Below are 12,757 nucleotides of genomic sequence, written 5' to 3' on the forward strand. Positions count from 1 at the left end.
CACCTCATTTTCAGTCAGGCAATGGAAATGCAAATTTCTCCAATATGCCACATATGGCAAAAGATAACTGTAGTTTATAGGGTTACAATACAGATGGACACTGTCAGGTTTTATTAATATGATTACATCTGCAATAATCAAAAACAAGAATCAAATCAGAGATTACTACTTTAATTTCATAGTTACAAACTGTTAACTAGAAATCTAAATCATATCTATACAATCTAAGCAACTGAACAGGAAATGTTTTTCCTAGAAGTACCCAATTAAAAAAAGTCTGCAAAGCAGAATACAAATATGTGATGGAAAACATTATTAGCTCAATGCCACTTGCACTGAATACAGATACCTATTTTTGAAGAAAAAAATCAAGGAACATTTACTTTCTTTCTCAGCAAACACAGTTATGACTATTCTAACCTCTTACTTGCAGGTTTGTGTCACCATGTGCTTTGAAAAAAATTCATGTTGTAATGCTGAGCACTTACATAACATTGTACCAACAATAACCATATTTGTTTTACTGTGAAATTACTCTTAAGAGGTCGTACTGCATTATCACGCAAAGGAAAGGGACAGAAACCAGATGTACACTTTCAGGATAAGAGATTTTTTTTTTTAATTTGATATGAAAATAGGTTGCCAATATGCAAAGCCGCCTCACCTCATAAGGGTAGATATTTGATACTTCACGGAAGAATTCCTTACTTTTATTTACTTCTCCTTCACCTCTCCACCCAAGGTAACACATTAGTCCAAAGAACATTTTAAAAACTTAAGCACTTAGATTTCAGATTAATTGTGGTATCTCAAATACATATGGTATAACAAAAGTTCCAGTTCGGTAAACACTCATTTCCATTACAGCTATAATTTGTATATGATTAGAGTTTATACTGGTACACCAATATACACCCACAGGAATTTTTATGAGTTTTTTTTTAAACTGTATGTAAAAAAAAAAAAAAAAAAATCAGAAAATAACTATGTACTTCTTTTTTCAAGAAATGGACCTTGACAAGCAAGTGTGCAAATACAATGCTTAATCTTATATTGCTCACCATCAAGAACTTCTTCAGGAAACCCAGTTTTTTCAAAGTCGTTATTTTGGTTATACAAACCAAAAAGAAGGTAGTTGGCCAGCTCCCTACAGCCTTCATTGTATCTGCTATCAATTCCTGAAAAAGAACAAACATACGAACAGCTATAGTATGAAAAGTCAAAGCTCCCTCTGATTATTGACTTTGACTGGTCTTAATCTTGTGCATGTGATACCATGAATGGCAACAGTAAAAGCTAAACAGTAAAAGCTAGGCACAGACGCTCACTAATAATAGAACCACAGTCATCTAACAAGTAGTGAGAGAAAGGGAAGGGAGAATATGTGGAAGCAACCCTAAAGCAGACTAAACACGTTCTTCCAAGGTAATTTACAGACTTACACTCTACTACCATCTCTAAACACATTTGGGAACCATAGCCAAACACCATACAAAGAGCAGCAATCTTGTATAATAAAGGAGTCAAGGAATTATTTTGGCTACCGTCAAAGCAGCATAACTATAATTTTTAAGTCTGCAGCATCCACCACGTCTGGAGAAAGTTTTTTTATTGGCACTTTCCCCAGAATTAAAAACTCTCTCCTTCTCATAATATGAAACAACACGAAGTTGAAAACACCATCATATTCAGTTTGTCAAAAAAAGTTGCGATCCTCTCTGGGCATCTGTTCTGAATCAGGATGCACTAGCTATCTGTAAAAGACAAATATTATACAAAGCCTATGTGCCTTCTGCAGAACTTGAAACTTGTGCTGCAGATAAGCATTACAGCAACTGAAATTACAACTGGATGTTGCTCAGCTGTTTATAAGATGTTAAATCTAATGGTATATATCAAATAATGAGGCACAGTAGCAGAAGTAGAATATTACCAAAATTTCTGAACTTAAATTATGGGACTCAAAGTTACAAATGCAGAAGCTTGTGGTTGGATGCTTTAAAAGGCATGAGACATACAAGATGGGTGAGGTAATATCTTTAATTAGACCAATTTCTGTTGGTGAAAAACAAGTTTTCAAGCTACATAGAGTTCTTCTCCAAGTCTGGAAAAGGTAATCGGAGTGTCAGATTGTTTAGCATAAGGGGTAAACACGTTGCAGGAAGACCATTTAAGATGAAGTGGGCAATTAATACCTCCATAGTCATAGGACAAAGGCAGGTTAGTGAATATAGATGGTTGTAATGAGACATAAAACCAGTATCTCTGTTGAGCCCATGTTTTTAGAGTTTGGCAGCATTATGAATTTAAGCTCCCAGGCTCCTTTTTAGAAGGTGTTGTGCAAGCTTCCTTTGATGAGGAGGACCAACAAGTCACATATAGAGTGACTGCTTTGCAAAAAGCGTTTGCCCACAGGTAATAAGGTGTTTTTGATTTTTATCATTTTTCTGCAAGTCCATTCGAGAGCATAGTGATTGCCTTGTTTCACCCACATAATTGCTGGGGTATTTGATGCATTGGATGAGGTGCACCACATTATGACAGGCATGTGTAGGACCCAAGGATTCTGAAAGATATGTTGGGAAGAGTTCTGATCATCATAGCAGCAGAGATATGGTTCTGCATCCATCATAATGGCAACATCTGGGGCCACTTTAAGTTAGGTGTGTCCTGGTCAATAGGGAGCTTGCTTCTGATTATAAGCTTGGAGAGGTTAGAGGGTTGTTTGAAGGCCAGAAGAGGGGGCTCGGGAAAGATTTCTTTTCAGGATGTGGTCCCCATCAAGGATGGGTTTTAACTGTTCGATGATATCCCGTATGGGTTCCAGTGTGGGGTGATAGGTGACAACTACGTGTGTGTGTACAGTGGAGTTTTTCCTTCTCTATTGAAACACGCTCTCTCAGGATTTGGGTGGCCCATTCCAGGATACAATCTACTTCTCTGGTAGAGTGTCCTTGTTTGGTGAAGATGATGTTAAGGGTCTTAAGAAGGTTAAAAATTATTTTCACAGGTACTAGTGGCAAAAAAAAAAAAAAAAAATCAAATCACTGTTTCTTCCTTCTGATTTGTCTATCCATACATCTGCCCTGGCAGCTTATTATATATTTCATCAAAGTTTAAGAAAATACTGATGTTGGCACAGCTAAGTACTCAAACGTCAGAAAGTGACAAAATTAAGGTTGTGGATACAACCATAACATATTTTCCACGCTACAATCTTGGATACACATATAGCATATTGTCTATATATACACAAGCAAAAATAATGGCAGAGAATGTATTCCACGCCACACATTCTCCTACTTAACAGATGAACTATTCTACTTAAATATTCCAAAAAATACAAATTCATTGTTGGACTGAGATCAAATCTGGAAAATGTTGATGAAAGAAGTAAAAACTTTGGAAAGTTTTAAGTAACTGAGCACACAGGATTTAGAATAGAAACTATAGCTTTCTAGCACTCCAGCTATAGTTCTCGGAATGCATTTATGTACTCACTGCAAACACTGAATTTGCAAGTTATACTATCATGTAGATACTAGTTAGTAAGATGAATAGTTGATGAAAAATCACAGGTACTGGACAATGATGATGAGAACTTGACACCATAATGAGCAAGAACTTTGCTGGACAGAAGAGAACATTCCATCTAGCAATGGAGTTACAGGAGCAGAACAAAGTACGTTTCCTCTACACCTCTTTGATTTAAAAATAAATCAATAATTTTTTTTAAAGGAATTATAAGCAAAAACAAAAACAAAAAAATGTATGCTTACTTGGTAGTGAGCCTGAGAATTCAGTGAAGTCAGATTCCAAAGTTAACTTTAGTGTGGGGAATTTTGACAGTTCCCTTGAGCATTCACAGTAGGCTCTTTCATTACTAAATAATTACGCTTGCAATGTAAAAAAGAACTACACTTTTCATAACCAGAGAGGCCTGAAACATTCTGATTACTACACACAGTGTAACATTGTGTGGTCACAACACGAGCCATGCTGTCATTCCTACATGCACGAAGGTTCAGTACTTCACTGCTGTTCCCCTCAACCCCCACATCAGAAGGACCTCAAAATTGAGCTAGGTCCCCCCACCCACTTTCAGGGAGCTGGCAGAAGAAGCCATGAGGGTCCTGCCACAACGTTCCAATGCTAGATTACATTAGACATGCCAGAGATTCTTAGGGTTATCAAAAGCTATTTATCCTTCATTAAACCTCCACATTAAGTCCAAGGTCTAGGATGAGGGTTAAGAGAGGAGGACTTTATTTTAAAAAGGAGAGCAGTGGATGGGCAGAATGAGCAGAATTTAAAAAAAAAAAAAAAAAAAAAAGCAGATCCTCACATGTATCTGATCCAATATTGGCCACCACAATTTCCATATGCAATTCACATGTTTGTTATCACCAAGTTGTTACACTTCGGCAAAAATTTAGTAGCCTCTCGTTTTTAGTTTTCTTCCCACAGTCCAAATCTGTCTATTATTCCAGACCAATCATACCTTTGCATTAACATCTCCCACCACCCCAAAATATCTTGTCTTTAAATTACTTGTACAACTTTCTGTAGGTCATTATAAAATTTATCAATTTATTCCTGGGACATTGCTGAGGTCAGCGCATGTACCTGTACTATTGTAACTGCATCAGATTTGATTCTGAATCTCACCTTCAACGTAAGAGGAGATATCAGGTTAAAAGGCATAATAGCCTGGCTTGCCTTCAACATTAGCACCACTGCGATTCTGACCAGGTGTCGACCATCTTCCTTTCCTGATGTCAATATCCTGTGTTCATTGTGGAAGAATTCTCCTTTGCCTTCCTTTCTCATTTCACATAAATCATTCATATCTTTTCAACTCATACATCATTACAGCAAGTGCTCTAGCTTTGTATAACATACTTATGTTCTGTTCCATATTCCAGTACGTTTTATCCTTCTAGATCATCATATAACTCCCTACCCTGTGTATTGTGTTTGTTCTAATCACATACTTTTTGCCCTCACTTCAATTTCAGACAGGAAAATCACAGCCCTTGTTTGTCCAGCAGTGACCCAGCTGGCATGGTTTTGTTTCTTTTTCCATTCTTCATTGGTTTCTGTGGTCCAATATTCACCAAAGTGTTCAACTAAGACTCCTTAGATACTGGATACCAGATCAGATCTAATGTTAGTGCTGGCATCAATGAGCTGGTTAAGAATGACCAAAAAAGTGTAGAGAACAAAGATCTAGGACATAGACAAACTTAAAAAAAAAAAACAAAACAAAAAAACCAAATATCAAGAAATAATACAAGGAAGCCATGCACAAAACCATAACATTCATTTCTTCTTTCACCAGAGATGTGGAAGAGACATGGAACAGTGTTAAAAATGGGATTGTGAAAGTGGATGAATAACTGTTGGGCTACAAAGCCAAACTGAAGAAACCAAGATGGATAAACAATGAAGTGCAAACGTAAGAAGAAAGGGTTCAATAACTTCTTTGGAAGTACAGGGGGACAAGTTGTGTTCCAGAAAATAGAGGAAGTAACCAGGCAGATAGCCATTTTAGACTTGATTCTGATCAACATGGAGGAATTGGCTGCAAATCTGAAGGTAGAAGGCAATTCTGGTGAAAGTGGAAACAGATACATTACTAAGGAGGAGTACAAAAGACTAGCACAGTAGGTACAAAATCTATTACTAAGGATTAGGATTACTATTAAGGATTACTATTACTAAGGATACAAAATCATTACTAAGGAGGAGTACAAAAGACTAGCACAGTAGGTACAAAATCAGAAAGGCTATGTCACAAAATGGGTTACACCTAGCAAGGGATGTAAAAGGGAATAAGAAGAGGTTCTATAAATACATTAGGAGCAAGAGAAAAATGAAGGTAGGTATAGGTACTCTACTTAAGGAGTAGGTGGAAGGAGAGCTAGTAACAGTTGACAGTAAGGAGTGAGGTATTTAATGCCTATTTTGTTTCAATCTTCACTAATAAGGTTAATGGTGATTAGATTCTCACCAAAATAGGGAAAGAATAGTTAGATAAATTACATTTATTCAAGTCAGCAGAGCCTGATGAAATTCACCCTCAGGTACTTAAGAAACTAGCTGAAGCAACCTCAGAACCATTAGCAATTATCTTCAAGATCCATGGAGGACAGGTGAGATCTCTAAGGACCGGAGAAGGGCAAATAGTACCCATCTTTAAAAAGGGGAACAAAGAGGACATAGGGAATTACAGAGAAGTCAGACTAACTTTGATACTTGGAAATATATGGAACAAATTATTAATCAACTTGTCAGCCACTTGAGGATAATAGAGTTATAAGTAATAGTGTATGGATTTTGTTAACAACTCATGCCAAGCCAACCTAATTTCCTTTTTTGACAGGGTTACTGGCCTAATGGATGGAGGGAAGTAGACGTGATATGAATTTGATTTGAATATGAATATGAATATGATTTGAATAAGGCTTTTGACGTAGTTCCATATGATTCATAAGCAACCTAGGGAAATGTGAGTAAGTGTACAACAAGTTGAAAGACCATAATCAAAGAGTAGTTATCAATGGTTTGCTGTCAAATCAGGAGGCACCATCTAGTGGAGTCCCGCAGGGGGTCAGTCATGGGTCTGATACTATTCATTATTTTCATTAAATGATCGTATAATGAAGTGGAAAGTAGGATTATAAAATATGAAGATGACACCAAGCTGAAATGAGTTTGTAGCACCTTGAACAGAAAGGTTAGAATTCAAAACAACCTTGACAAATTATTGAACTTTATCTGGTTGATTTCAGTCCAATTCTCCAAAGACAAGTGCAAAGTACTTCACCTAGGAAGGAAAAATCAAATGCACAACTACAAAAATAGGAACAACTGGCTAGGTGGTAATACCGCTGCAGGGCATTATAGTGGATCACAAACTGAATACGACTCAAAGTTGCAAAAAAAAAAAAAAATAAAAATAAAAAAAAAAATAAAAAAAAAGGGGGGGGGGGGGCCTAATATTCTGGAGTGCATTAACAGGAATGCCATATGTAAGACACTGGAAGTAACTGTCCACTCTACTCAGCACTGGTGAGGCCTCAGCTGAGTACTGTGTCCAATTCATATTTTATGAATAATGTGACCAAATTGGGAGAGAATGCAGAGAAGAGCAACAAAAATGATAAACGGTTTAGAAAAACTGAAGTATGAAGAAAGGTTAAGAAGAACTAGGCATGTTAGCCTTGAGAAAAAGACTGGGGGGGACCTGATAAGTCTTCAGCTACATTAAGGGCTGTTATAAAAAGGACAGTGACCAATTGTTCTCCATGTCCACTGACGGTAGAGCAAGAAGTAATGGGCTTCATCTGCAGCAAGGAAGAGTTGATTATATACTAGGAAAGAGCTAACTACAGGGGTAATTAAACTCTGGGATAATCTTCCAAAGGAGGTTGTGGAATCACCATCATTGGAGGTTTTTAAGAACAGGTTGGACAAACACCTACCAGGTGTTTACTTGGTCCTGCTTCAGCACAGAAGGCTAGACTTGCCCTCTCAAGTTCCCTTCCAGCCCTATATTTCTATTATGCTGAAGGAGAACAAAAAGAAAGACACAAGTGTAAATGTTGAGCACAAAAGGTTGACCAGACAGATAAAACAGAAAGCAAAGAGACAGAAACAACTGCGATAAGTGAACAACAAAGAAGCATAAAAATACACAAAGAGAAATGCAACACAGGGTTTCATATCACAAGATGAGAGAATTGAGTGGGACATATGAGTTGAGGATGGTGGTGAAACATATGCACAGGCAAATAACTGAAAATGAACATGCAAGGAATAAGCAATGGAAAAGCTATGCAGAATATGAGAGACGAAAAAGTCCTGGAAAATTTTTCCAGTACAAATGAGGGAGAGCAGATGCTGGAAATTTTAGAAGTAAAGATTTATTGATTGTACCAGAGAAAGCATTCACCTGGACATTGCAGAGGAGAACAAAGAGGTATGTAGAAACTGCATCTGCAGAGGAACAGGCCAGATTTTAACCAGGATGAAGTATAACACATCAGTTATTTGTGATAAAACAGATAGAGAAGTACAAAAAAGCCAATCAAATCTGTGACAATTTTATAGACTGCAAACAGGCCTTTTGGGGGGTAACAATGTTATATGATAGGACAGCAAATAACCTTAAATATGCAGTAGCACTGATCAAGGAGGATTTAGAGAGAATAAGTGACAAGGTAGACTGGGAAAGCAGAAAACGAGGATTGAAGATCAGCACAAAGACAAAAATTATGGAAATTGGAAGTTAAGAGGATTAAAGTTGAATACAAAGAACTAGAACCAGTGGAAAATTATGTATACCTGGGAGAACTAGTATCAAAGAACAGAAACCATGAATATGATAAACAAAAGAACTGGACTAGCTGCTACTGCATTTGGAGGGGGGAGGGAGGAAGAATCACAAAATCTGCCAAGGACATGTCGATAAAAATGAAAATATTAGCATATATGAGACAACTGTCATGCAGATAGTTCTGTACAGGTCAAAAAGTTAGGGTATGAGGAGAGCCGATGAACAAAAGACGTTGACTGCAGAAATTAACTGGCTGAAGGGAATACTGAGAATTTCAAGACTACAGAAAATAAAAAATGAAGTGATAAGAAAATGTCTGCGGGGAAGAAATAATGCTGTTACAGAAGATTCTGTAAAGAATGACTGCGATAGTTTGGACCCATGTCAAGAATGGACCCAGAAAGGATACCACACATGGTAATACATACTAGTGTGTAAACAATTAGAAACAAGACAACCAAGGAGGCATTGAATAGACACAGTGAAGAACGGCACAGAACAAAAGATTAAAAGTTTAAAGATGAATGCAACTATGAAGCTGGTATAATACAAAGTGATGGAAAGACTTCAGTCAGCTCCATTGTCGCTGTTGAGCTGATAGACAGGAATTGAAGATGACAATACATGTATATAAAAAAAAATTTATACTTGATTGTATCCCTTCATCTCAACTCTTCATAATTCACTTTTATCTTCATCCCCAATTTTGCAAAGATTCAAGTATTCCCATTGACCATACAGTTGTGCACATACTTTGCATGATGGGGGCTTTAATTTGCAAATTAGGGGAGGAGCTAAGGACCAGGTCTAATACATGATGTAGTCCAGGGATTTTCAAACTGGGGAGTCTGGGGTACGAAATGTATTCTTGAGGGTCGGGGAGAGGCGTGAGAAGTTTTTCCCACTAAAGCTTACTGCACACATTTTACCATCGCAATGAATAACTAGCAAAGCTGTTTCCTCCAGACATAACAGGTCCTCAGATGGCGCTGTGCAATTTGACAGATTTCTGTTAAGCTGGCATAGCATTAAACAAAGTCATTGCCATCTGTATGTTTGCTATGATGTGGCGTACACATTTAATTATAAGCATCGACCACAATTGCAGTTTTATTTACACTCTTATTACAATGGATTGTTGGCTCTGTTTTAATTAGTATCTTCTGTTTTTAATATTTAGTGTGAGTTGCATGTTGGTTTTTAATCAATATAAGTACTTGTGTGGTGGGGGTGTAAATTACAATAGACAAAGAAGGGGGACCGATCAAATAAGTTTAAGAACCACTGATTTAGGCCAATGGCATCCTGGTCCTGACTGGGGCCTCTGGGCATTACTGTTACATAAATAATACCTTGTTTATTACTGCTGTTATTCCAATTGGTCCCTGTGAGGCTCATTTCAGAGTAACATCAGAAAATTAAGATGGTTACTGTTAACGAGAACTATACACCTAAATCACCACTGTGTTGGAAGAAGTTCTCAGGAGCCGCTTGTTAATATTCCACTGCCCTATTAAAGATTTGGGGTGACTTCTCTGGTGCTGCAGTTCACCCTCACTGGATATTGCCAACTCATTCCGGACAGAGAAATTCTGGAAAAAGATGCACATCCTTCTTGAAAGGTTTTATTCCAACCCTCTCTTCAGATTACACAAGAGGAACACCGCAATATACTACCACTATGCTCCATTTTGTTTTTCAGGTACAAAGAAGAATCACTTCTAGTGCAGTGCATTGTAGTATAGTTTATCATCTTTTCCCTTGGTGAGGACTTATGAGAAAATAACTAAAAAAACATTAATACAAATTACATCACCCACTCCCTAACTCTTATCCTCCCCTTCTACTAACATTGGCACCATGATACACAGGACTTATTGCGGGGAATTTTTGTAGAAGCCTCGTTAAAATATTGGCGGCACATCTTCCTTGCATTAAACCCATTAAATAAGGTCCATGCCACAAGTCCTCTCCCTGCAAAGTGCTCTGGTTCAATGCCATAACCTCTATCAAACCACATGCCTTCCTTTATGACATTCCAACACTACTTCTTGGGTCAGCCTGCCTCTCTGTCTTTTTCCTTCAACCTTGATCTGTTGGACTAACCCACATAGTAATTAGGACTGCACTTTGCATGGCTAAAACATCTGACCCTGCACTCCCTCATTTTTCTGTTTATGGGTGTTACTTTGAGCATGTCTCTAATGTACACATTCCTCATGTGGTCTTTTTTGCCTACACCACTCATCCATCTCAACATTTGCATTTCTGTGGAACAGATCATTTGCTCATATTTCTTCTTCGTTGCCCAACACTCAGCACCATACATTAGAACTGGGTGAATCCTGTGTTATAGACTTTCCCTTTTAATCTTACTGCTCTCTCCATTTGAGCCAAGCATTTATTATTCCTAGTTCTAATTTCATTCCCCCATTTCCCCAGATTCTGGAACCCAGACATTTGGCATTTCTGGTATTGTCTGCCCATCTAGTTTCAAGGATAATTCTTCAGTGTTCATATTATTAAAATTATATACCATATACTATATTTTTCCTTTGCTTATTTTGAGTTCATGTTTCTCCAACACATCTCAATATTTATCCAGTTCCTCTTCTAGACTACCTGTCTCCTCACTACACAGAATATCATCTGCAGACAACATGCACCAAAGTGCCTCCTTTTGTATGTTACTTGTGATGGTATCCAAGATGAGGATGAACAAGAAAAGAGCTCAGTGCTGAATACTGATATTCTCCCACCTTACCAACAGTTCATCTGTTTCACCAATAGAAGTTCTAACTATTGATGTTACATCTACATATGTGGCTTGAACAAGCTGCACATAAAGTTTTGGTACCATTTTCTCCCTCATAACACACTAGATGATTTCCTTTGAAACTCTGTCAATGCCCTTTTCCAGATCAATGACCACCATATAAGCTGCACTAAATCCACACACACATCTGCAAATGAACCCTTTACACTTCTACAGCATTGTCAAGCAGCAGGACTTCACTTATCTAGTAATTCAAGTTTACACATTTAGCTAAAATTATACAACATTCATTCTAATTAATATCTCTTGATTGAACTTTCCTAATAAATTAACCGTTACCTAATTCTTCTGCTTTAGACTACATGATTGAACATTAGCTCACACGTATTACAGTACAATCCCTGAGTCACCAAAAGCAGCTGCAAAAGTAGGACAGAAATTATCTACAGATATCCTCACAAAACATCTAGCACATGAAAGGTTTGCAAGAAATAATCACCAAAATATCTAGCACTAAGACGTTAAAAACGAATAATACAGAAGATCTGGCATGAAAGAAAAAAAGCATTAAAGACACTACAAATCTTCCCTTTCTAAAACTGGTGTAGATTTTCATGACAACCAATGAAGGAAATGTTTATAACATTATTACTGCTGGAAGCACTTTAACAACATTTTTGGAAGCCATCACTGCACACACAAAAATAGTGACACTCTAGATCAATGTTTGTGTCCACGAGTTAATTGTTCATAGCCACCTCAAATTCTTAAAAGGTTAACAGGTTGGCTGAAGTACTTATCAGTGTGAACATGATTATATATTATACTTAAGTTGTAGAGAAACAAGGAGGAAATTCTTGATGTAGTACTCTTAAAATCTAAGCTTGTCATAAATCTGTACTGGCAGCTTTTAATTGAAATAAAGAAAACAGCCCACTGATTTCTTACAGATGAGAACATTCACATAAACCTATTATGTATAACATTTCATTAGAACCTAATGATTCAAGGTTTCCCCACAGATAAAATTGTATGGGATCTGGTCACAGATAACATCCGGATGTGCTAATAGACATCAAATTTGATCACCGCGCAAGTACGGGACTTCTGATATAAATCAGAAAAAAAAAAAAAAAAATCAAGCTTTCACACAGGGTTATGTTAGGATACAATTCAGTGGCTGCCAACAAATCTAAATATATTAGCAGTAACCAGACGAGTGCTCAGTGGAACAATAAGCAAGAAAACAAGCACATCCAGGTTGCCTTCAGAACTGCATCAGAATCTAAAGTGGTCATTAATAATAGACATACAAATACACTAGAAATGAGAACAAGACAGTATAATGCTGTAACAGTCCCATAAAAAGTCTACAACACAAAAGTCACATTAGAACTCTGGCTGAGCATCTCCTGGTGGATGATCACCAGGCTGCTGTGTCTGGATCCAACTGCTGAACCTCACAGGCTGCTAAGCCCCCCGAGTCTGAGTAGTGACTGGTCACGGTTAGCTCTTGGTCACTCCTCAGTGCAGACCTCATTTCTGACACCCCGCTTCACAAAGGACCCCACAGTCCAGCCCCTTAGACCGTGGACCTAGTGTCTCAGCCCTCCCTTGTTAGCTACAGCACGCTCCCAGAA

The 12,757-nt window shown here is 37.6% G+C and overlaps 1 protein-coding gene across 2 annotated transcripts in view; it reads right to left on the bottom strand.

Moving 5' to 3' along the window:
- Nucleotides 1-12,757, bottom strand: part of DNAAF9 (dynein axonemal assembly factor 9) — a 112,062-nt gene that overhangs the window by 81,751 nt on the left and 17,554 nt on the right. For both annotated transcript variants that reach the window (XM_067533659.1, XM_067533661.1), the window contains exons 3-4: nt 1,062-1,178; nt 4-128 (exon numbers count right to left, since the gene is read on the bottom strand). In XM_067533659.1, coding sequence (XP_067389760.1) covers nt 4-128; nt 1,062-1,178 — 242 coding nt within the window. The remainder of the gene's footprint in view (nt 1-3; nt 129-1,061; nt 1,179-12,757) is intronic.

The sequence above is a fragment of the Emydura macquarii genome, unplaced genomic scaffold (assembly GCF_026122565.2).
Source record: "Emydura macquarii macquarii isolate MOO-44397 ecotype Brisbane River unplaced genomic scaffold, CSIRO-AGI_Emac_v2 contig_3345, whole genome shotgun sequence".
Taxonomy (NCBI): domain Eukaryota; kingdom Metazoa; phylum Chordata; order Testudines; family Chelidae; genus Emydura; species Emydura macquarii.